Source organism: Gobius niger (genome assembly GCF_951799975.1).
Source record: "Gobius niger genome assembly, chromosome: 13".
NCBI lineage: Eukaryota > Metazoa > Chordata > Actinopteri > Gobiiformes > Gobiidae > Gobius > Gobius niger.
The window spans coordinates 24,256,825-24,282,824 of NC_136864.1; the positions used below are offsets into that span (position 1 = coordinate 24,256,825).

Below are 26,000 nucleotides of genomic sequence, written 5' to 3' on the forward strand. Positions count from 1 at the left end.
TGGTTAGTGCTTGCCAGCCACCTCGGTATCGAATGTTGTGTTGCATATTTTGTCGTTCAGGCCTGTCCCCCGAAATTGTAGGAATCACACCATCAATTTATGAAGGAGCCATCCAAATGTGACAACAGGCTTATGCTAAATAGAGAAAATAGAGCTAAACATTGTTAAAACACCCCTAGACCCACATGGTAGGGAGCGCGCGGCGGAGAGCTGCTATGCACCCCGCTGTGAACTGGGAAAGTGGGCTTGGTGGGCTTCCTGCTCACGAGGGCCGCGGCGTTCTTGGGCCCCGATTTGAAGCCTTTTTTGAAGTCTGTTTCCTGCCGCCGCGTGCCAACATTAATGTTTCCACAAAGACGAAACACATTCAATCAAATGAACAATATAATGTGCCATTCCTCGCCGCTACCTGATCCATGACAATTACCACAATTAGGAGACAGTATCACGCCCTGCTTTCGCGAGTCAGCCATACAATATTATGATGGGATTTGTTTTATTTTTTTTAGGAATAAGTATTTTACAATCATATTTTAACATTTGTGTATGTCACTTCACTATGGACTATTCTACACATTTTTCATAATGAGTTATTTTTTTTGCAGGGTCTGAACACATACATTTATAAAGGTTCATTCATCATTTAGGTCAACTTTTATAACAGTATCAAAAACGGCAAGTTTTATATTTGAGTTCAATCCTTTATTGTTTCAAAACTCTATCTTTTACAATACCGTCATTTCCTGATACATGTGATTTGATGAGTAATGTACAATGTCGTCCGTCAATGAAACACAGCCACAAAGTTTCTTTTCTACATATCAATCTATAATAGTGAGAAGTCTGTGCTGATATATTTACTTAGTTCTGACAGCTCATTTAACTTCCCTTTTCAAATCAATAAAAGCATTGTTTCTGAAAGTGCATTTCAAGGATTGCAAAGACGACTGTGCTGCCAGTCGACGATAATGTACATCAGTATTAACAGAGGCGCGCCGTTTGTGAAAAACAGCGTTAACTACATTTCCAACTACAACATTTATCTGGATAAATCAAAGAAAAATATCAATATGCATGCCATGAACATTCCTCCATAAACATTTATAATAAATGCATTTTTATTATTTAAGTATGTTGAGAATGACAGTATTTTCCACAAACTGACAAATGCTGGAAAATAAAACAAAATATTTCACATCCAAATTTTCTTCAGCTTTACACACAGGTTGTATGGCGTAATGCCACAGTGTAGGGCCATGCCCTAACAAAGTTAATAGCATTTGGTCCACAATAACAAATCGGTTTAAAATAAAGCAGAACGTTGTAGCATTGGGATTTGAAACTTAAAAATAAAAATAATTATGTCCATAATTGTGTTTTAAGGTCTTTCAGTTTGTAAGTCTTGAATGACAATGTGATGCTTCAGTTCAAAGAGTAAGCAGTATAAATATACATTTTAACTCAGTCCGTGGCTTTTATACTTTTCTGTTCCAAGGAACAGCCTTCACTCTGTAAAACTTAGTTCCTAAAGGAACTTTGAACCTGTTCTGCGCCTAAACAAAGAAAATACAAGAATACCATTAACAAGAATCACCATCTGTATCAATAGTGTCGAACAGTAAACACTGGGCTGGTAAAAAGTACATTTTAATACCAAGTACAATACCTTTTTAGCTTGACAATATTCTTTTTCCATGACCTTTCCAAGCACCCAGGGTCGCCTTGAAGTCCCAGATGCTGCAAGAAAAAAGGCAAACATATTCGTATTTGTGGAAATTTTAGAAAGCAAAACTTAAACATGTAAAATAATATTAGATGAGGAAGTTATCATATGCATTAATTAATAACAGCTGTACCTGGCTTTAGGTCCAGTGCAGTGAGAGACTCTGAGTGGAGGAAATACAGGGTTGGACCCACAGTGAACAGCACGTAGTTGTCATGCCTTTCATCCAAAATGATGAGAACCAGATCGCCCACCTGGAAACTGGTACAGGGCAGACACACGGCTCAACGTTCAGCAATACTAGTCCTCATCATAATCAAGTCATGATAGTGTAACAAAGCTTGTACAAATGCATATGACGGGACTTACTCTCTGATGGCAATCTTGTCCGAATGCCGTGAAGACACAGACGACATGCTCTGAGACATCTACAAAAACAACAATTATTGTTGAGCAGCCTATAACGTGTTCTTTAACCTGATAAATGGATTTTAAAAATCTTTATTAAAATACAAGCAGCAAAGTCATAAACGTTGAATAACTGCATTGAAAATATATTATATAATGTATACACGTTAATTTTATTAACCATGAAAGATATGTGCATAAAATACATATCAATTATTCAATTTGCCTCCTCCTCATCTTTAGGCCTCCATCACATTTTTTGGTGAGATGCTAGCACCACCCAGTGGGCAAATAAGAACATGGCGAGACTAGCTTGTGTGCTGCACATCCACCCGGTAATAATATTGTTAGATACATTTGCAAATTAAAATTTATCTAAAAACTGAATTCAGTAAACCCCACCCTGGAATTAACCCGCTCAACCACACTCTCCTGAAGCTGTGGATGAGAAAACTATGCAGCCAAGCACTAAACTATGTGAAAGAACATATTCCCTCTCCTCTGCCAAAAAAGGAAAACATTTATGTACTGGTGAAAAATGAAAAGCCAGTGAAAAAAGAGCTGCTGTAAAGAGTCTCACTTGATATCTTTGAAAAGAAAAAAAAAAATCTGCCAATTTTTCTACTGTTTGCACTGAGGGATTGGGAGTACTTTGACGTACTTTACCATATTTTTTTTTTTTTACATGTATTCATTAACAAAATATAACATGGACTTGGTAGCTATACTTTTGTTATTGCTTTTTTTTAACATTTTAATTAATTTACTCACCAATCTTTGACTGAGGCGCTTGTTTTCTTCTTCCTTCATATGTAAAGTCTGCAACCAAGTAAGATCATAATTAAAACATGCCACACAAACTGAAGAGACGCCAACGACACAGAGCAGAGTGTAAATCCACTTACCCGCTCGAGTAAAATTATTCGCTGTTTTTCCTCAGACATCAAAACATTATCACTGGGAAGAAAAGTGGAGATTAGTGGTGCAACTTTCCACAACTGAATTCTTTCAGTGTGTTTGAGTTATACCTGAAAAGAACAACAAACTTACTGCCTTGTTCTAGCGTCCCTCTCCTTTTCTAACAAATGTACTTTCTCTCCATGTTTTCTCACCGGCGATGAACAAAACCCATCAAAGGCCCATTTTTTTCAGCTAACAATTACTAAAGAACTTTGCTAAGCTGGTTGTGCGGCCATCTGCTTGAGTATGTTGTTTCGAACCAATGCAGATGTGCATTGCTGTGGTCCATTTAGTCAATGACCAATTACTATGAGGAGGGATCGGTGTTCTGTTCTTAAGGCCTCGAGACACTGGATGATGGCTTCTGTGTGCCTGCTCATTCACTCTACTGTGCATATCTTTACTCTGTACTCCGAGTTGAACTTTGTGTTTTTACATAACTGAAAACACAAACACTCTGTACTCAGTGTTCTGACCTACATTTTTGCTAGTGCCTTACACAATATTTTTACATACACACTGTTTGTTGTACGTTTACACATTACTGTCATGCCCCTACATCAGAAACCCTACCCACAAAAACCACAAGTTAAGGGCTCCCAACGCATTTATTGAAGACGCTTACTGGACTGTCACCATGCTGGCCTCCACGGCTGATTCGACATGATCCTCGTCTCCAATAGATGCCACTGAAACCAGTCTCTCTGTCTCTCCCATGGGCTCAGAGGCACAGGCCCCTGTGATGGGCAGAGCAGCGGCGGCCTCAGCCCCAATATCAGTGGACTCCTGAATGGAGGTTGCCGGTGCGAAGAAGGCAGACGAAACGAGCGCTGTACTGCGCAACCGGTTCAGCTCCTCCTCCAACTGCTTCTTCTCCTGCATCAGACTTGCCCGATCCTCAGACAGGGTCTCTATTAGAGCTATGACAAAGAAAAGAGTCCATCAGTGACAACTCTCAACAACCATACCGTTAACTAGAACAATCTTCCTAACAAAAAACTATACCTCACACTCACCTTTAGCCCATAATTAAATGCTTTATACAAGTGTTCTTGGCATGCTTGGCCTTACTCAGTCTCACAACTGATTTAAAAATAACAGTTTTTCTATGCTTAGAAAAAGTACCTTTGTCTTTCTCCTGCTGTTGGGTTACACTCCTGAGGTTTTCAGAAAGCTCATTGATGATTTGCTCCTTCTTAAGCTTCTCTCGTGTGAGGACAGTGTTGAAGTTTGTCTTAGAGCAGAAACAGTTGAATATTGTCATTAAATAATCTACGCTTGTTGTGTAAATGTTAATCAAATAATGTACCAACCTGCTGCTCAGCTATGAGCGATGTTTTCATGTTCTGAATCTCTTCGTTCTTCTTCTTTTCTAAAAGCTCCATCTGGTTTTGTAACGAGGCCCTCTCCTGCAAGAGCCTCTCATGAAGCGGTGAATCAAGAGACCGTGGCCCCTCAGCATCTGCACACTCCTCAGTGTGTGACGGCAAGCTTTCATCACTGAAATGAGAATTTGCAAAGTAATATTATGTTGGGGGTTTTTGTTACTAATTACAAGAAATATTCTTAAATATTTACCTCTTCAGAGACTGTATTTCACTGAGCTCTGTTTCTAATCGTCTTATTTTGTCTAACAGTCTTTTCTCCATTTCGTTCTTCTCCTGCTCTAATTCTTTAAAGGCTTCTGGTGATATGACAGAACAGGCCTCTTTCTCCACTGTCTGTCTGCTTTGCTCTAGATTTTGTGCAAACAGGTCATTTTCAGCCTGTAAATTGCTGATAACAGTCCTCAGCTCCTGCTCGCGTTCTTCGGAGTCCGTTAACTGTGCTTGATGTTTTTCATTCAGAGCAGCGAGTTCCCGATCTCGTTCTTGATGGAGTTTTTCCCGCTGCTCATTGTGGTTTCTCTCAGAATCCGCAGCTTTCTGCTGCAGCGCTGAGATTTCACTGCGTAACGACTGCATCTCCTCCTCGTGCCGATCTACCAGCTCCGAGATGCAGTTGTCTTTCTCAGTTCTCATGAGACTTCTCACTTCTGCCAGGCCCATTTCATGCTCTTCATTTTTGGCCTGGAGTTGCATTTTTAAATCTTCTAACTCTTTGCTGAGGACCTTGGTCTCAGCCTCGACTTGGGACTTGACCGAGTCGACGTGCTGCATTTTAGTTTCGTTTAGTAAGAGCTTTACCTCTTCAGTCTCGGACTCTTTAAAAGCCAGCTCTACTTCTAATTTACAGCGAAGTTCAGCCAGTTCTGCAATGCGTTCTTCCAAGTCCTTAATTTGATTCTCTTTTTCTTTAAGGACTGTGCTGTGTTGTTCTTCGGTCTCCTGCAGTTTGGCCCCATTATCTGTCTCAATTTGCTTTATGGCCTCCTGGTTGTCTTTGGTAAGAGTCTCCACTTTGGCATTATGCTCTTGCTCCAGTTTCTCTTCTAGCTCTTTTAACCGGGACTGCTGGTTCTCCTCAAGCTCCTGGCGAATCTTCTGCTGGCTACGTTCAATCTCAAGGTGCAGATTCTCCAGCTGGTTTGACAGCGAGTCTCTTGCATCAGACAGAGTTGTAATCTCTTCCGTTTGGCCAGTCATTATCTGCTCTAGGTTTTTGATTCTATCAGTGAAGCTGTCCTCTGTCTCTATCCAATGCTGCTTTTCGTTCTCAAGTTGAGTCAGTTCCTTCTCTTTACGCTCCATCAGTCCCTCCAACTCCAACATGGCGCGCTGGACGTCTTTCACTATGCTTTGATTTGTATACTTTTCCTCTGTTAGTGTTTGAATCTGCTTTTGATGCTCCTCCCGTAGTGTCACAAGTTCATTTTGATGGTGCATGTTCAAGTTTTTCTCTTGTGATTGGCAAGTGTCCGCTATTTTGTGCACTTCTAAGGACATGTTCTGTACAACAACAGTTATGCCATGCTTTTCTCTTAAAACTTGGCTCCGGAGATGATGCAGGTCATCCTTCACACTTCTTAATTTGCAATGGGTTTCCTCTGCGGCATGTCTGTACTTCTCAATAGCTCCTTTAAGAACAGTGATCTCAGCGTTCTCCCTCTCGAGGATAGTGGTGTCCTGCATGCGTCTGTTGTCTATGGCATTAATCACAGACGAGTAGAGTGACTCAACCATCATTTCAGGGCTGGTGGGGTCACTTATGGGATTTGGTGAGGTTAAGTTCCCTTCAATTACAAACTCATTTACTGCCGACATAAAGTCAGATTCCGGGCTTTCAGCAAGAGAGTCCAGATCGAGGGAACCCTGCTGCAAAACGGGGTCCATATTTGGATGGCCAATTGTTTCAAAGTCAAACGTTTGTGCGTCAATGCTGTCAGGGGATAGATCCTCTAAAGGAGCAGGGACAGGGACATCGAGTGGTTGACAGCTCGGGACTTGAAGGCATAATGGGGGTGGAGTTTTGGAGGACACTGGAGTTGTGGTCCCTTGAAAATTTTCGGATTGTGGCGTCATTGGAGTTGATCTATGAGCACTCTGACTAAATGATGCCTGAAAGACAAAACACAACAGTTTCACAATTTACTTTGAAGAACATGCATAGTTCAATATTTAAATAAAGTTGCTTACCCTTTGTTCACTTAGCAGGTCAGTGATAGTTTGAGACATCTCATCCACACTCTGTGCAGCCTGAACCAAGTGGCGAAGTGCCTGTATATGTTGATTTAGGGGCTCAAAATCACACATAGTGGGAACCCTGCAAATATGGAAAAATCGTTTCATATACAGAAATTGCTAGCACTAGTTTCTCATTGGTACTAATTTCTTTTGGCATCCACTTCAAATAAGAACCTTATTTGAACAACTTACAGGAGGAAAGGCTGCACCTCAGCAGGACAGCAGGATTTCAAGTACTGCAGGTCATCAAGTGAGATGTCTGGAAGTTCATCATCAAATCTCCTGGGCTTACGTGTCTATGAAAGAAAACAAGTATTTATACCTAAGAACTGAAATGAATGTATTCACGGAGTGAACACTAGTGTTTCAATTGTGGCTTACACAAAAGGAAGATGGAGGCCACGCATCAAGCCCTCGAAACAATCGATTTCTGAGAAAAGACTTCCCTGAAAAATAATAACAAAAAGCATGTGTTTACAAGTCTCAGATTAAAGTTTGGCCCAAAGTATCTTTGCATATTAGTGCTTATTGATACAAATTCACTTACTGAAGAGTTTTCCAAAGGTTTCCCTTTTGAACTTTTCTGCCTCATAGAGTTGTTTCCCATCCTTTACAAGTGAGTACGCCCACTAAAAAAAGAAAAATATGGAAATATATTTTATTTGGTCACCTGGTCACCTGTTATTATTTCTCAGTTCCTGGTTTTGAATTAGCAATTTGTAACAAAATGAATGCACTGAAAAAAACTTTTCTATAGAGGTTATACAGTAATTACTGCTGTCCAGTTTGAAATGATTCGCTGTACTTATTTCATCTATGATAAGTGTTTGTATGCCATTGGGCGTCCCTTGTGGGTTGATCAATCGATCCTTCTCTGTGGTCAGCACATAGTGCATTGCATCCCGCCCTTTGTTTCTCTCTCATTGGTTATTTATTCAATGTTTTGCCAACACAAAATTACAAATTAATGGAAGATGTTTCACACTTATTGCAATATACAGTATAAAGTACAGTGAAACGTGTTACTACCCAGAGTACTATGTTAACTAGAGCGAGATTAGAAATTGATAGAAAAATAATTAACTGTTTTGGGAATTTTTTCTCAAGAAAACAAAAAACAAAATGTATTTGTACTGACCTCTCTGTAGTGGCGCATGAATATTTTCCTTCTGACCACTTCAACCACAGCCAAGCAGTACATCTGGGGCACACTACTGAGGGCCTCTACAACCCTCACCCGTTCAATCAACTCTGTCAGAAGTCTGAGCAGAGCCTGTAGCTTCTCGCCATCCTGGTCTGCATGAAGCATCACATAGCAGCACCATCTGGCACAAAAACAGTGTGAACATTCCAGTGAGCACAAAATAAACAGAAATGTGGTGAAGGAGCGGAGGGGAAAAAAAGACATTATTCGTTTACTTGAGTCTAACTTGAAGATTGTTTGCAAGTTCTTGTTTGGCAGTGGTGCACTTCTTTTTGATGTCAAGGAGCTTCCTGTGGTTGTTGAGCATGATCATCAGCTGGTTGGTGTGACTCAGACAAAGGTCAGGCAGAACAGATGTATCCTTCAGGTTTTCGGCCCTCTTCTGATTAGCCAGAAATCCCTGCTCAAATTAAAAAAAAAAGTCTATTAAGCGCTGCCACCTATTTTGTGAAGCAATGTGTTTTCTCTCTTACTCACCTGAGCTAGTTCTTTCTGTTCATTCACCAACTTCTTACAACTTGCAATCATTTGATCTAGTGCATACAACCTGTCTTCGAGCCCCTTGATAGCTTTCATGTTTTGATTATCTAGCTTGGTTATTGTGTCGCGACAGTCGGCCAGGAAGGGTTGAATGATGCGTGGGTCAAGCTGAAAGGGAGACACCGTTATCATCCATTGTTTTCTGTCATATTTACTTTACGGCTTTGACAATTTGATCAAAGACAGGCCACTCACCCTATTTATAGAGTCAAAGCATTTCCTCACAACAGATTCCACATCATTGGGTCTGTCTTGCACATTGATCCAATCTAGTAGTGTAACATTAAAAGCAGATGTGTTGGTCAGCTCTAGAGGGTCGTCGTCCAGTAATGCAGCTCTCAGTCCTCCACTGTCAGTCATTTCATGCGTTTCCTGGTCTCCAGTCGCCTCACTTGCTGCGGTCCCGGAAGCAGACACTGAGGTGGACGGCTTAGCAGGCTTCTTAGAATCCGTGGTGCAAAGAACAGACTCTGTGGATTTTTCTTCTTCCGTCTCTTCTGAATCTTTGTCTGGTGTGGAGCTGGATTTTTCTATGCTTTCTCTGTAACTGTGCCGTGTCAAACATTCCAGCAGTGGAATCCTGGCCATTACGGAAACTGCTGTCCCAAGCCTGCAAGAAGTTGGGTTATTATTGCATATTTACACTGAACTGTAATTTAATTGGTAAAAAATAACTTTAATGAAGAAAATGTGGTGATATTTTAAACTCCATACATGCTACCGGATTGTATCTCACACTTACTTTGTCAGTTTCACCTTTATCTCCTCCAAGTCCTGTTGGTAAATTGTGTATGAAGTTTCAAATTTTAAGAGCAGCTTCTGATAGGACATAGTGCAGTCATCCAGATTAGCCATGATCGCAGCCCAGCCTTGATGTTGAAGATGCTCATCGTGAACCAATCGCTCACAGAAAGATGAAAGTTTCTTGGCGACCTCAAACATCTCCTGTTTTTTTATTGTTTAAAAAGGGAAATAAAAACACAACAACAGATCATTAAGTAATACTTCAAAACACTACTTAATTACTGCCCGGTACACCACTGGCATCTAGGGCAGCACATCAAAACACTGAAAAGAAAGAAAAACTAATCTTACGAGAGCAAGTTGTGTTCTTGAAGCAACAGTGTGAAAGACAGCTGGCATCAACAGAGACTCCTCCACCTTGACTTGAATCTCACTCTCTATGGAGAATGTTGTCTTGGGAATGGTTGGATCCCTGTCACTTAGTATCATCTCTTTGTTAAATAAAAATATGGGATTGGTTTCCTAGTGAAAAGAAACACATTGAGATTTTTTATTGTGTTGAAAACAAAGCAGAGTAAAAAGAATGATGATTTTTTTTATTTTTTAAATAAGGTGCTAAATATTATGTATAAAATATACTGCCATATGTATAATAATACAATTTTCATAATAAACTTACAGTGCCAGCACTGTAGCTGCAGACTCGTCTGTCTCCAGCCATACATTCCCCTCCATTGACAACAAGGACTTGATGCTGAATTGCAATCTTATATTTAGCTTGGATGGCATGTTTAAGCTCCAGTACACTGGAACACAGAAAAATATTCAAGCAAAACAAAAAAAGCAACAACAACAATAGTTGCGGTATAAGTTATAATAGTGGTTTACGTTTGGACAGCAAGATCAGTGTCAAACGTCAAGGTGCTGCCATTGTTGACCTGGAACACATACAGCTTCATGTTGGATCACCCAGAGTTCTTTCTTTGCTCATTTAGTCCGTCAGGGCAACCCTAAGTAAAGAACAGTACATATTAGACAAACAGATAAGGATAACACGATAGAAGATGTTAGTAATGAAGCTGGAACGTTTTAACAATGCTGAAATTATATATAAATAAAGATCTTCTTCTTCTTCTTCTTCTGAAATTAACCTGAAACAAAACATCTATTATCCAGCATTCAGTTAACTGGGTAGTTCACTGGTTCGCTGGTTGGGTTAGAAGCTGAGTCACTAAGTTACGTGGTTGTTACTTATTTACAAGCTAACATCGAGTGAAGGAGCTTGAGTTTATTCTGATCGCCTTGAGTCTGTCCTTTTTTGTTTAAAAACTATTAAATTATAGCTGAGTGAATCCGTGGGTAGACTGTGCACTTTCGGGTTTGCTACATACAACAACATAACACTTCAAGTTGCTATGACGAAGGTTGTTTACATTTTACAGTCATAATAGTTTATAACAAGCGAATAGCCTTTTTGGTTTTATAGTCGTCTGTAAATCACTGTGCACAGAGAGGAATGGTACATGTGTGTGGTCTAACCTTGGTCTTTAGTTATTTAGGGATGCAATGCCAAAGAAAGGGCTATATGAGCCTGTGCTACACTGAGCTAACAGCTGTAGGGCTAGCGCTGTTTTGCTTGGCTATTTCGAACGTCAGTAACGTGACATGTGTAACAGGATTGATAAATTGATATAAAATCTAAAAACAATTACACAGTGAGTTGAAACAACAATCGAAATAATATCGTTGGCCTTACCTCACTTTACTTGCATCTCCCTGCTGGTCTCCACCTTGGCTAAGCGAGTTGGCTAGCTAAAAAGCTAGCAACTTAGCTAGCTAGCTCCCGTGCTTTAGTTGTGCATACATGAGCTATTTTAGCAAGCCACTTACCCAACGCTACATCGACTAAGCTACTCTAGAAACACATGATCTACGTGTGATATCACGTCAACACAAAGAAATTAAACGTAAATCATAAGATATATTTGTGAGATTCAAGAGACAACTCGCTAAAAAACTATTTGTTTATCATCAGCAGCTAACTAGGCTAACAGCCTCTCAGTGGCTGTTTGTTGTTGTCATCATGATCTGTGCGGATAGGGTGCGATTCGTCAGCAGTGCCGTGTTCAGTGCGACTCCTCCTCATCCAAGCCACGGCTATCTTAGGTTATGCCCTACTAAAGTATGTTTAATCCTTTTACATTTATTAGCAACAAAAATGCACATCCAATTTAGGTAAATATATTTTCCCCCATATTTTTAAAATTCACATTAAACTTCATTTAGTGGGTAAACACGTGCTTCATTTATACACCACCAGCTGTTGCCATACTATTAATTGTATAATAATAACAGTATGATCTACAACTATATAATTCTGTAATGGTAAAATACTGAAACAGTAATAAATCTTTTCTACCTATGCTATATTTATGGGTTGAACATACATATAGCAAAATGCACCATGGCACCAGGTGTATTGTGGGAAAAAAGGTTTTGGTAATTTGAGAAGAGGGGTGTGGTTATTATTAAGGCTGCAGTGTATGCTGTTCTGTACATCATAGAGTTTTATTTTTGCACTATTCAATTGTACAATGATGTTTTTATGCCCTACTCCTTCATCTCAATTTCTCATCTTTTTTGTTTAACTTGATAGGAGTGATAGTGGAACTACAGCTTTTCCATTCATCTCAAATCCGCCACCAAGGAGGGGCTAGATGTAAAAGGATGATGTCACCTATGTGCTTCCACCAATCAGAGTTGAGCAACATTTGAATCCTGTCACAGGTGAGAATGGGGCTTACAAAACAACTTTATACCACATTAAACACAATTTATTTATATTCATTTGTTTGTTCATTAGAAGGCTTCCTGAACATTGCTCATGTTGTCATGCATGGATTGCAGTGTTCCTTTTATTATTAGGAATATTATTTGCATGTTTTTTTTCTTTCTTTTTTTCTTTTACTTATTTAGTTACAAGCTTTTCTAATATTTAAATCTTACTCCCAGACATCCAAATTGGCATTCTGTGTAGAAAAGTTTTGATCTTTTTACAATCTCTGAATATAAACTCAGTGGGGGAGAATTAGTTATGCATAATGTTTTCAAGTGCATATCGTTTGAGAAATACCTCAACAACAACATTATTAGTCAACTGTGTCATCATTCTGAGAGAAAATTTAAAAAAATACTTTTGCGTGTTCAATTTCCCACTGTACCTATTTAACAGTGGTGGGACTTTAATTAGTTGAAAAAAAAGTTGAAGACCAAAGTATTAAATAAAATGACTGATGCAAATTAAACACTGGCTCTTGGAAAATGTCATTTCTGCCATAATGAATTGCACAGAAAAGAGTAGGAGAAATGCATGGGAGTACCAATTGTGGTCAACAGATGGTAGCAGGAGGCCGCTGATGGCAAGTACACAGTGTGAAGATGTTATTTGAGAATGCATTAAAATTTGTCATCGATCATTGTGCTTCCCAAAACAATTCATCTAAAATGTTCTATGATTTATTGTGGACCGATGTTTTTTACATTTGCATTAGTCGTAATAGCGTGGACATAGTATAGAACAGTAATAACATGTAACAGCATAAAAATAACATTATAAATGTCATAACAAGGTCTAATGCATTTATAAAGTCTTACTTTACTCCTTATTACCAATAAAATATGGAATGTGGGATTTGCAAAATCACAGTTGTGCTACCTGTTTTCATGAGGAATTACCTTGCAATTCTACTAATAAGTGATTTTTCAATGCTATTATTACCATACTGTTATGCATATGTTTTGGACAGTAAAGTGTTGCCTTCGATGAACTATTCACAAATGGGATATAGATGGTGAAATGAAAAATGTGTTATTTTTATGGTCTGCTTAATCAGTAATATGACATAACAATATTTCTTTTTTTCAAACTCACTTGTGGGAAGTCTGTTCTCAGTGATGATGGGACCTAAGATCTTCTGTTGTGAGGTTGGTAGTAGTCTTAAACTCTCTGCTGCCCTACTAGAGACACAACTCAGTCTTTGAAGGACTAAGTAACTTTGAGTTTATGACATGAGAGGGTTAGATTAATCTCATCTTGTGGTGTCACTCTCTCTTAACAAACATGTCACATATAATAATGAAAACCTATTATAAATATACCCTTGTGCACACATGAACTAGAACATTCTGGATTTACCATTACATAAAGTTAGCATTTAATTTATTCATACACATTCATCAGTTTTAAGTAAGCTTACTGCAGTGCTTGTAACTCTGAGTGTTTTTATAATTTTGCTTTATTACACTTGCCAGTGGATTGTCATTTTTCATCAGTACTGGAGTCTCTGAGTCTGCGCAACAAACTGCTGCAGCAACAGGGTGGACTCACCCCACAGCTGTTATTGTTGTTATACAGATTGACATCAGCAGGTGGCACTGTCTCACTAGGCTCCTCTCCACTACTATTTCTTATCTGTAAAACATTGTAAGCATGCAGCCTAAAATTTTGGACTATTTTGCTATTGACACCTGCTGCATAATACAAATGTAGCACCCAATGGTCTTATTTTTGCCATCTTGTTTTACACAGTCCATTTGCATAAATAGGCTGTCTCTAAAGGGCTCACCTCATGCAAAGAATCTACAGCATGAGCTGCAACTTCACTCTGATACAACTGCAGAGATTACCTGTTTATATACAGTATGCATGGTGGTGCCTCACAGCAAGAACGTCCCGGGTTCGACTCCCACCTGAACGGGGCCTTTCTGTGTGGAGTTTACATGTTCTCCCTGTGTCTGCGTAGGTTTCCTCCAGGGTACTCTGGTTTCCCCTACCACAAAAAACATGTACAATGGATTCCCCTCTGGGGACTCCCCTGAAAAAGAGATTCTTATAATATTTTCAAACAAATGAAACATGAAAAAGTAATATCAATTGTATAATTGTATTTATTGAGATACATTCGGCATACAACTTTTTGGTTGTATGCATACAACTTGGTTAAGTTACCATTGTGCTGGCCACAAAAAACATTATACACCAATGGACTGTCAGAAGCCATGCCTATTTACCACTATATCATGACCCAGCCTATATCTTGCAGTCGCTATTTTGTCAGTTGCATAACTGCCAGGTAGGTTGTTATAATGATGTGCACGTTGCCCCCCCTCCTCTCTCTCTCTACCAAATCCAATCACACCCTCCCCCATCTCAAGTACAATTACGTGATGGGTGACGTTTGAGCATGCGGAGGAGGAGGGCGCTGGGCAGGGACCACTTGGACCGAAGAAGACTATTTGATTTCAGCGCAGAAACAACGGCAGCGGCGGCAGTGGACCAGGGGAGCCGTGCAGCAGAAGCCTAGCCCCATTGTCTCCTGCAAAACAGCAACAACAGGGAAGCGGCTGTGGAAAGGAGTGCGCGCAGAGTGGTAGGCATAGCGCGTTAGTAAGCCACAAAAGAGAAACCGGCCCTGGACAGATCATCTGGCCAATAACGGAAAATGAATCACAGTCAAGTTGTAATAATATGAGCAAGAGCTGTGTTTTATTGCAACTGGCGTCCTACTACCGATCGGTTTCCACACTCGCACATCGCGCGGACTTCTTTTGTTCGCATCGCTACAGACCCAAATACTCGTCCTAAACTCCTTCAACAAAAAGCACCAGGATGAATTTCCAGGCGGGCGTCCCAGTGTCCGGTATCTCGCAGCAGCCTCAGTCAGCCATGCCCCCTCCAGGTTCGGTCCAGACGCCTGTCCCCGTGCCGGTTCCCCAGTCTATTCCGTCCCAGTTCGGTTCCGGTTCGTCCGGGGGCTCCGGGGGAGGCCAGTTCGGGTCAGGGACAGTTTCTGGACAAGGTTCTGGCCAGTCCGGGCCGGCTGTTTTGTCCAACTCAGCAGCCATAAGAGCTGAGATTCATCGCTTCGAGTCGGTCCATCCCAACATCTACGCCATCTACGACCTGATCGAGCGTATCGACGACCTTGCCCTGCAAAATCAAATCCGGGAGCACGTTATCTCCATTGAAGGTAAGCGGCATCACACGGGGGGCATTGATGTGCCTCCCATTCATTCAGTGAAAACTAGCATGGGGGTGTCTGTTTTGAAGAGGGTCCTATTGCTTTCTTCTAAGCTCACTATTGTCCCAGTGTCAACAGTCACACCTGGAGTCTGGGGGTGTCTCCTATCCCCCTTGTTCCCATATATACACCGCAGTAACAGCAATGACCCGCTGTATAGCTTTGCAAATAATACTAACTGAAGGCATAGCACATGTGGTGTCTGTGTTTCCAAGTATGGCCACAGGACTACCAATAGCATGAGGCAGCATTTGGATGACAGTTCTTTACTTCATTTCATTTCATTATGACAAGTAATATATTCTGATACATTACCATAAGTGTGTCTGTATGGAAAACATTGCAACACTTGATCTTGTTTTGATATTCTCAATGTGGCCACTGGCGAGTGTTATACTAGCATGACTTTCATTATTAAATTAAATCTAGAGACATCTTCTGTTTGAGAATTTAAACATGCTGAAAATCTGATTCCTCTTTCTTCAAAGCTAGACCAGTTCTTTCAGTCTGTTGCTCCGTTTATTGCTTGCGTGGACACTTATGTTCTGTGGAGCGTGAGTTCCAGTGAAGCTTAGGCACCAGCTGAAAGTGAACTCACATGCTCACATTAAATTTAAGGACGCCCCCATCAGAAACACAGAGTGGCAGGCTTGTTAGACAGCGAGCGGGAGAGCTAACGATGAAGTGAAGGACATCACTTGAGTGCTTGTGGGGAGTCCACGGACCTATCTGAAGCATGACATGACCTGAGACGTTATAGCTGCCTGTCAGGAATCAACTTAGAGATGATGTGCGTTATGGTAGCACTTTCCCTATAGCCGGGCTCTCTGGGTGTTGACATAGGGTCACTGTACTGCCTGTCAAAGTCTGCTGTCAGCACTCTTGACATGTAATATAATATGGGGACTGCGCTGTGCCCACTACCCACGTTGCCATTTTCAATAGAGCAGTGGAACCAATGCATTTAGATGGAGGTATTTGTATGGCACCTATTATACCGCATTGTGATGTTTGTTTAATGCCTGATGAATGGGTTGAAAAGGGACTTTGTATTGTTAACATAGACTTTTTTCTGTATTTGCCAATATCATGACATCAGCACATTAGGTGAGGTCCACCTTAAATACACAACTACTCATTATTATGTAAACCAGTACATTAATATATGTATAAAAAAAAAATATTGCAAGGACCCGTAGTCACATTGTGCCAATTCAATAGGCAGTTGGCTTTTTTCATATTCAAAGGGCATTTATTTGACTAAAAGTAAGATGTAGGTCTGTAAAATCTCTCTAAAATACAAGCAGACACTTGAGCAAAATAGCATTTGATGTCGTGTTATTCTCATCACGGAGGCTTGAATGCAGTTTCCGAGTGAAAAACTGCTGAAATCCTGCCATGAACAAAAGATTTTTTCCTACCAGTCGCTCCTGTTCCGATTGTACTTCGCACAGCCGTTTGCATACATTTTACTGATTCACTCCTTAGTTGACATGTGCAGGATGCTGTTGGGTGTGTAGCTCTCAGCCAATCAGCGCTCTCGCAGAGCACAGAGAGTGGGCGCCAGTCCGAGGAGGCAGTGGGAGCACAATGGTGGACCAGGTGCCCGAGAAAATGCCGTAAATTTAAATGACAGGAGGACAAAAGTCACTCCAAAGACCGAGATACTTCAAGGGAGCATTGCCAAGGAGTTAATTCCCACTTTGCTGGCATTTGTGCACAGTCGGCCTGTCAGTATTTTGGATGTTCGCTTGAAAGCTATATTTTGTATTGACTAATCTGACATGGCATACCAAGAATTTTTGGAACATGCATGCAAATCTTATACGGACATTGTTAACCAGTCATTTTATGAAATCTCAAGAGATCTGATCAGACCTTGGGGAATGCTTCGCCCTTTGTTGTCACATTACATAATTTTCCTAATGATAGTTTCCTAATGATAGTTTCCTAATGTTATTCTGCTACTTGAGACACACTGGGGTCTTTCTTGAGTTATATTTGAATTTATGTTTTTTTTTTTCCCTTTTAAACACTTCAGTCTGAGGCTGCGTCTTTGTTTTTTCACTCTCATGTGTAGGTGTATTGGCTCCTCTAAAAACATACACCTCCCCTATCTGTTTTCCAGCCACTTTACCTTGGATGATGCATATTTGGAAAGCAATCTTGGAGTTATGCAGACCTGATGAAAAAGCTATACATGCCTTTTTGTGGAAAGGCCCTGCTATATTTAGTGTTTATTAAATGCACACAACTAACTATTATAAATAGGCTACTACTAATGCAATTACAGCCATATAATTGTGTGTATTGTCCTTCTTTCTTATCTTGGTGTCTATACTTTTGAAAGACAGATTTAGGGAGAAAACTATGTGCAATTCTATACTCATACTAGTAATTCTCAGTACTTTTAGTGTTGCAGATTGAGGAAATTGTGTCGTGTCACTGTGTCTGTCAAATAAGCCTCTTGTGGTTTGTGATTGGCTTTCAGAACTAATAACTTCCCCATCTATTTTGGAAGCTGTCTTGCTTTGGTTACCTGAATAACACTGCGACGGTGCGACATTTCTCTCGCTCTCTTTTTTTTTCTCTCTTTTTTTATATCATTGTTTGCCCCGTTTGCAATAATAGGCCATAAAACCGGTTGATCACGAAGCCTAGATAGAAACTCACACATCAGTCACACGTGTTGTTGCACTCTATGATGCAGTGTTAGATATGTGTTTTCATTCATGCTTCAATTCAGCTTGAAATGACGGTACACACGCATGGGCCAATCTGAATGTAGCTGTCGCTTTTGCCTAGTGTAATCATCTAACTTTACCTGACGTCATGGGAGCGCATTCTTTGGTAAAAGCATCACATGTGTCTTAATCTTCCACTGGATATTCACATTGCACTGTTTATGCTGTTGTGTGTCACTGCTGATATGAAACTAAGTAGCACTTGTGGTCAGCATCATGTGATTTCAACATCATGTCGTCTCTGTAAGTGGTAGTATATAAGGAGAAGCATAGTCAAGAGAGGCAGATGCAGCTTAATATGTATCCGTAGCCACTCAGTTCTGAAGTGTTGAAACCTGACTTATTTTTAATTAAAACCTGGAAGAGATTTGAGACTCAATTTGACTGAAGTTTATTTGTAAAGTAAAACATTTACAACTGCAGCATCTGACAAATGCACAAGTAACTTTTCTGGGTTCGAACAGGTTGAACGTCGGTGAGCTGCCTGCAACAGTTTTCGACAATCGGCGTTCTGACCAGAATTTCAAATGGGTAATAGTAATGCGGGGGATAGCTTCAGGAACCACTCAGCTTTCCACCCAATGTGAGCTTTGAACGCTGTTGTTAAAAGACCTCTAAACAAGCCTGCGTGCCAGTGTTGATTATGTTTAAGCGCGCTAACAAGCACGACTTGGAGAGGCAGCGACAGGCGAAGTAGCCAGACTCCTCTTCACCTGTGCGTGGACTGCAGATTTGTTCCTCCTCAATCTTGCATCATTGCAGAGACTGTTGCTAAGGAACCGGTGGCTCGTGCATTTGGCTGAAAGTGCTGAAGAGAAAGTGAGTGGAAATTACTGCCTTTTACAAAATGTATTCCTTTTTCTCGCTCTCCCAGATATGTTTCCCTGATTAGTAGGGCCCAGTAAGTTCCCATGTGGAGTTGGGGGGGCTGTAGAAGAGTTTCCATGGCCACACTGAGATCTCCAGTTGTTGTTATGAGCTTTCTGTCATTGGCTGCCAGCTTACAACACTGCATTGCTATATCCAAGGAATTCCGAGCATGTGTCCTCATCAGTCCATTAGCGCTCGGACTACAGTATCCGCATTGATGAGTTGTTTTCTAATATGTGAGCGCTTTGACACACAGCTTGCAGCATTGGGAGACAGCTTCCATGAAAACACCAATGGGAGTTTAAAATCACAGTGAAAGCAAAGGCACTGAATTAGGGGATTTCTCTGTAGACATTGCAGACATCTGGTTTCAAATCGCATTAAAAGTCTCAGTACTGTGTAGATAATTGTTGTGGCTTAGGACAAGGTGCAATAGTAACTGCAGCTTAAGGTCATTTGGGGATAAGGCAGTTTCCCTATTCTGTGGTGTGAGTTATGGAATATGTGCAAGATCTTAATTTCCTTCCAATATGCAGCTCATGGCTTTATGAGAATCCCACAATTCGACTTTATCAGAGCATCTCCCAGCCCTGATCGTAACGGTATGAAAAATGCATGCTCTGTAACGATGTTTTAGAACATTGTCTTGGTGCCCCTGGTGTCCAAAAGATATTTCTCCTGCTTGGAGTCAATCTAAGTTCATCCCATCTTATTTCCAATAATGGTGTACTGATCGATCTAATTGTATCAAACCGACTTGTATTGAGGGAGCTCCAATAAGAACAAGGTATTTTGAAATCATGTAGAGTTATGACTATCAATATTCTATCAAATCTAGAGTTTTTAAGATGCCGTAAAATGTTTTGCGTTTAGGATTGGAGAAAATGCAGTGTGACAGCAACATAAAATGTAAAAAAATATTGCAATAAAACCGTAATAGCTTACTTGTAATGACTTATAATGACAAATGAAGTTGTGCCAAACCATAAAGTGACACTGCGAATCAGTTCCCACTCAGTTACAGTCAGATGAAAAGCTTTGTCTTCCTTATGTGCCAGTCCACTGCTCGCTGCTGTCATTTCTCTCCATCACAGCGCCCGTTACAGCAGCCCATCTTCCTGCCAGTGGCCATCTTTGAGCGCCATTGTCAAGTAGCGCTGATGATGCAGCAGAAAGCTGAAGTTTGCTGCAGACAACATTTAGCAGTGAGCCCAGAGCACTGCACCACTTGAGTAATCCTGATGGCAGCTTACTTTCTACCAACTATGAGTCATGTACACCAGGGGAATGCAGAGCAAGTTTGTCATCTGCTAAGGCTTACCCCAGGTGGTTGTTGCAGTTATTTACTCAACATTAATGCATTATAATTACTTTTACGTCGAAGAGTGAATTCTGAATTTACAGAGAGAAAAGCGGCAACTTTTAATAGGCTTCTTTGAGAACGGAATCCACTTACATGGAGGGAAAGCTGTTGAGATAGGATCTGCAGTGTGATTTCAAGTCAGCTATATTTTTAGCTTTTCATTTCGATCTTGAGGCGTGTTCCATTAACAAGAGCAAGTCCTGGGAATAGTTTGCATCTATTTTCAATAGGACCAATGATTGCTCCCCTAATTTATATTCTGCTTTGAGATGTATGCACGACTTTTAGATGTGTGGAGTTATTTGGGATACCGTGCACCTATGCTGAATACACATAAATAAAATAAAGCTGGGGCATTGTTTCTTTCATTCATTCTATTTGCAATACCACTATTTGAAAAGTGCTGATATGGGGCCTGCGTGAATGGTTTTGTGTCAGAAAGGGAAATATGTTATGTTGCATTTTTGCACGTTTATGCGTTTATCCTGCATTTTTTGTCCGTCTTACTTTTATGCTCTGAAAACATGAGGCCCTCACTGGCTGACCTCTGAATGTTGCGATCCATGAAGCTCCTACATCTTTGTAAAGTCCATACACCCTCACCAGACTTGTCATGTCAGTGCGCCAATTATCTGTGTTACAGCTTAGTCATGTTAGCAACTTAGGAGATTTAGCTTTTAGTCTGTTATATCACAAGTCTTTTCAATATTGTGCAGACCTAGGCATCGATTATTCTTAATTTTATGCTATAAGAAATACCAAGGCCAAGGTGTCCCAAGTAGTTCAGAATAGAACATTGTAAATTTTTATGACTGGTGCCATAGCTAATTTCTAACAGTGAATACATTTTGAAGCCTGACACTTATTCACTGAGTTTTTGAGTTGTTGGAATTTCCTCCAAGTGAGCACCTAAGCGTTCTCTTGTTATCACGCATCTCGGATAATAACTGCATTTCTCTAAGCCGCCTCACTGCACACTGTCATTTTGAACACTCCAGCTGTCTGTCCGATGTCAGACCATGGTTAGTCAACTACATCCTATGTTAAAAAATGCTCTCGTTCCTTGGGATTTGGAGCAAAGAAGTGGCTCAGTCCCTATGAACTAACTAGCACACTATGGTATGTTTTCAAATGTGATGTAATAGCTCTCATCCTTTAAGTCAATTAATCTGAATATGTGGTTGTTTTTCATGATGTGCTTTAGATTCTTGAGTGGCAGACTAAGGTCACAGAGGTTTTTTACCGAGTGTGTGTTTTTTGAAACTGGGCTTGCGATGGTCCCTGCGGGCCATTGGTGTCACGGAGATGCCGCTGCTTCGTCTGGCAAGTGCAATCGGCACAATGCGCTCATTATATTTCCAAACTGTATCTTTGAATATGGATGAGAAACTGGAGTCTGAAATGTCAGTCAATAATACCAGCTGCGTCGCGTGTGTTTGTGTCGATGTAAATGCGCTCTAATGTGGAACACCGGTGTTTAGACTCGCTCAGTGAGTATTTACTAGTTGTAGATCTTCAGTCTAAATAAAACTTTCAACATAAATACATCTGTGATGCACAAATTCTACCCCAACTCCTGCTTTTTTTTTTTAGACTTCTTTACATTTTACTGAGAAAGTAAAGTAATGGTTTGTTTCTTATTCAACAATCAGTCGACAAAGGTTCTTAAGCCATCTTCTGTACTTGGTAGTTTAAGTGTTGCGGACGTTTCACCTCTCAGCCAAGGAGCTTTTTCAGCACTAATGATCTTTGTTTGGCAGCAGGCCGAATATTGATCCATTTGGAGGGGTTCAACTTGTAATGGTACCAGCCATCTGTTTTCTGAAAGGGCACTATCAACTTATTGAAATCAAACAATCAAACAAAAACTCTTTAACCACCAGAGGATGGTGTAAGAACCCGTCGAGATAAAAAGGAGAAGCGGTCTATGAGACTTCAGCATTCGTTAGCCTGCTCAATATACAGAGTTGTTCCTATAGCCATTAGCATTTAGCCATGAAACATTCCCAAATTATGAACGAATAATTAACCAGATGTTTAGAGCTGTTGACAGCCCATCGACAGCATTTAGATGAGATCAAGGCATAGTTAGAAATAATTAATGAATGTACAGACTGTTTTAGGTTTTAAGAATTAGCCCTGAGCTAAATGCTAAATCATATTCAGTTAAATGTTTGCTTTGTGTGGTGTTGGAAACACATCCAGTCACCACTAAACATCGTAGAATATGTTCATGATAGAGAAACCACAGAAATGGTATAAATGCCATGATAAGGACATACCTCGCCATGCTCTAATATATGGCCTGGCTTCACCATTCATTTGTTATTTGTTAACCCTAACCCTGGAACAGCTGTTGGCAACAGATGAACGCACTTCAAGGAATAGGCTCAGACTGTGATTTCTAGAGTACAGATGTATTACTTAAAATATTACTTACAGGGACAATACGGAGTTTAAAAATGAAATAAGTATTTTCCTCCCCCTACATGTTCCAGCCATGTTCTAATATATAGAATGAGCCCCGACCTATTCACTACAACTGCCTCTAAAATCCTGCACTGTCACTCAAAAAGGTGTTAATTCGGGTCTGAAGTGCCGTCATGCGCGAGCTCAATATAGAAGCTGCAGTTACGCGTAAGACCTGAAGTGGCAATAATGAGCATAAAATGGCCAACTTGCATCTAGTCTATTTAAATCACACTATTACACTAAGTTGACTCTAAATAAAAAAATAACAAAGTGCCACTTAATGTTTCCTTTTGTCAAGTCAGAAAGATTAAACACATTTAATTGAAGTGAAAGAGGCAAGGTCTTTTCGTTTCAAATTGGTGCAAAAGGTCTCCCATGCCTTTCATTTAGCAGCAATTGTGTATCTCGATCAATTCAAACATGTGGTGTTTGCATTTACTGGATAAACAAATTACTGGATAGCTCACATTTAATTAGAGACATATAAAAGCACTGATCCCTAGGTTGTATATGCTAATTAAAGGCCTGATTCCTGTTTTTTTTTAATCATTATTATTTCAAACAATGAAAGAGGAAGCAAGTAAATTAAAATGTTAGCGGTGGTCCAGTCATTCTTAAATTTCCTAACATATTTGTAACATCCATATCTATCAAAGGAACAAGTTTATGGGCACATTTTACAACTTGTGGTGTCACTTTTCAGAGTCACTTTCCCATAAATGCTTGAAAAATTGCCCCAAAGTTCATAAAATTGACACAAATGTTTTATAATTAGATGCACAGTGTTTTCCCACAAATGTTTACAATACACTAAAGGAGGACAAAAGTAATTGTGTTGCATTTCGAGAAATAAAATCGGGTATAGTGCCTTTAAGTTTATACTGCAGAGACGGACGACTACAGTCAGGATGACATTGTGTCCAAATCTGGATCGCACCATGGCGACACTCAATCTTTTGCACTAGCCATCAAGGTGCCCTGTCCTATTGATTTACTCACATTCCACTTGCATAAAGCGAGAGATTATTTTGGGGACTCGTGACCGAAGGAGGTCCGCTCGCTGCCTACTGTCAGCCTTTGGAGCGTGACGCGCCGGTGTCTATCACCCAGCGGGGATTTACAAAGGAGTAAATTCCCCTTTTGATGTTGTGCTCGGTGAGACGTTGTAAAACTCCGAGTAGCATCTGGAGCTGCTAACCCTGCTCTCGAGTTTCAGACACGTTCAAAAGACAAATCAACACGTCAATTTATTCCAATTGTACCTGACTTGGCTCGAATCTTGAGCTGGATATTTGCTTTTAAATGCATGCGTCCATGAATCAACTCCATTACCCTTTATGACTGGATTTCTGTTATTATTCCGCTTCAAATGTTGCTTCTAGTTAATAGGCATAAGTAATGGCCTGGGATAGAGAGTAAATTGTTTTTTCCCCCCCGCTGAATTAGGTTACTGTTCTAAAGTAACCCCTGCCTTAACACCAGCTAAATTTGCTAATAACTTTTCCAGCCTCAGATTAATTATCCTAATTGTCTCTAAACACCTCTCACCAAGCAGTTGCATAGCATTTCGCAACCATTAGACCTCATCCATTTGTGACCCTCGCCGGTTGTTTGGGAGGAGGTCCGCGGGGTCACGGGGCCATTCCTGCGTCAGGCCTGCTGTCCCCTCGGCTGCAGCGCCACCACCGAACGAGACGCGGTCCTCGGCAGCAGAATGTCCTCCATTGTGCCGGGGAACAAAGACGTCCTCTCTTCCCCATTGACGGACAGCTAATTTTTTCCCCTTGTGTTGTGTCGAAGGCAGAAAGGCAGGGGTGAAGCGGTCAGGGTTTTTGTGATGAGAAAACTAAGGAGATACTCTCATGGGCTCTCAAGAGGGCCAAGTTATAGGGGTTTCTCTGCACAGATGTGTGATGATGGTTATTGTTTGTACACACAGCTGAGATTGGAAAACTTTTTGGAACAAATAAAAAACTCGAACAATAGAAACTTCTTTTCTCCACCGTGGTAATAATTTGGCAGTATTTTGAAGTTTCAAGTTCATTTTAAAAGCTTGTTTGAATGTGAATGGTCTGTGCATTTGAATGAAATCGCAAAGGCTGCCATTAGTTTGATAATGTATCTAAAATTAACCATTGCAAACAACAATAACATTTCCGGAAATGTCTCAGTTCGGTCAGACTTTTGTAAGGAAGAAAGGGCAAAAATCCCTTGCCAAGAAAAGTGTTTGAAGCTGTGATATTATGGGAATGCCTCATCTGTAACTTCATGCCTTTGGGAAATCATTTCATCTTCCCTTTGCTTCATCATTCACGGACATTTTGGGTGCCTAAAGACAAGCTCCTCATCTTCATATCTGGTCTTCCCATAACCTGGTTTGTGATATCACCTGACTTCACCTGTTTCATTATACGGCCGGGACAGCAGTGGTCACCTAAATTTGCCGCAGGCACGGAGCCGGTCCCGGGTGGAAGTGCTCATGTTTCCTGCCAGTGGGGTAGGGTTGGAAACAGATGGCCACTGACAGAGGAAGGGGTTTGGAAAGCAGTGAGTGAGCAACAGATGGAACGGCGCATATGCCTCCAAGTCCCCGAGCCTGCCAGCAGTCCCGTGACTAACTGTGGGAAGATATCGCTCCCGTCCAGGTTGGGGATGGATCGGTGGGAAGTGTCCTTAGAATAGCTCCTCCACTTTAAAGAAATCAAACTCTCTTAGACTTTACAGAACTCACTGAGTTATCCTTGAAGCACATTTGTTTTGTTTATCCTGTTGTGTGGGAGAGAAACCCGAGTTGTCTTGTCGTATTTGCAGAGAAACATAACCATGGGACTAGTGTGGACCCTCGGGGGAGCATGAGAGGAACGGTTGGGTAAAGGAAGAGAGTGCGGCTCGTGTGATGCGCACACACACCGTGATGCTAGCTTCCAGCTTCCCTGTAAGAAGTCACTTGGAGAAGCGTGTAATTGAGAACACAGAGACTATTCAAAGGTTCATAGGGCTGTGGAAATGCAATGTTATTCCCTTAATAACTCAGGGACACTTTCCCCCTCATCATTCAATAGCCCAAGGACACACTTTGGCTTTGTTTGTTTCCAACCGCCTTTGATGTTGGAAATAATTCTGGAGGAATACCACCAAATACATTCTGACCAACTAAATCGTGCAGTGACTAAAAAGAAAAGAGAACTAGGTAACAACCAGCCATGGAAAAAAGTCAGATATGTAGTAAACTAATGGAGTAAACCTTGGCAGTGTTTGTGTCAAAAAAT

General features: G+C 40.7%; 2 protein-coding genes across 2 annotated transcripts in view; one reads left to right on the forward strand and one right to left on the reverse strand.

Moving 5' to 3' along the window:
• Window positions 1-708: 708 nt before the first annotated feature.
• On the reverse strand, window positions 709-11,293 carry rb1cc1 (RB1-inducible coiled-coil 1). The gene is made up of 23 exons (XM_079568764.1): window positions 10,959-11,293; window positions 10,091-10,212; window positions 9,882-10,008; window positions 9,554-9,724; window positions 9,201-9,403; window positions 8,654-9,068; window positions 8,396-8,566; window positions 8,134-8,318; window positions 7,853-8,039; window positions 7,262-7,343; window positions 7,096-7,160; window positions 6,907-7,010; window positions 6,667-6,793; window positions 4,670-6,588; window positions 4,405-4,591; window positions 4,217-4,325; window positions 3,717-4,011; window positions 3,037-3,088; window positions 2,903-2,950; window positions 2,093-2,151; window positions 1,857-1,984; window positions 1,667-1,737; window positions 709-1,553 (listed from the first exon to the last, which is right to left on the reverse strand). Exons 2-23 carry the CDS (start codon window positions 10,159-10,161, stop codon window positions 1,476-1,478), a joined length of 4,854 nt encoding a protein of 1,617 aa, XP_079424890.1. The 5' UTR covers window positions 10,162-10,212; window positions 10,959-11,293; the 3' UTR covers window positions 709-1,475.
• A 3,041-nt stretch (window positions 11,294-14,334) lies between these two features.
• LOC306972496 (arf-GAP with GTPase, ANK repeat and PH domain-containing protein 3-like) overlaps window positions 14,335-26,000 on the forward strand; it is a 156,121-nt gene continuing 144,455 nt past the window's right edge. Inside the window, exon 1 of the mRNA XM_079569143.1 lies at window positions 14,335-15,231. Within this exon, the coding sequence (XP_079425269.1) occupies window positions 14,871-15,231 (361 nt within the window). The 5' untranslated portion in view covers window positions 14,335-14,870. The remainder of the gene's footprint in view (window positions 15,232-26,000) is intronic.

Excerpts from the sequence above, each read along its gene's own strand:
- rb1cc1 (XM_079568764.1), bottom strand. The coding sequence starts at position 10,161 with ATGAAGCTGTATGTGTTCCAGGTCAACAATGGCAGCACCTTGACGTTT. Across the intron at positions 7,344-7,852 it reads TCATGCGCCACTACAGAGAG|TGGGCGTACTCACTTGTAAA; the intron begins GTCAGTACAAAT and ends TTCTTTTTTTAG. Across the intron at positions 1,985-2,092 it reads GACAAGATTGCCATCAGAGA|TTTCCAGGTGGGCGATCTGG; the intron begins GTAAGTCCCGTC and ends GCCCTGTACCAG.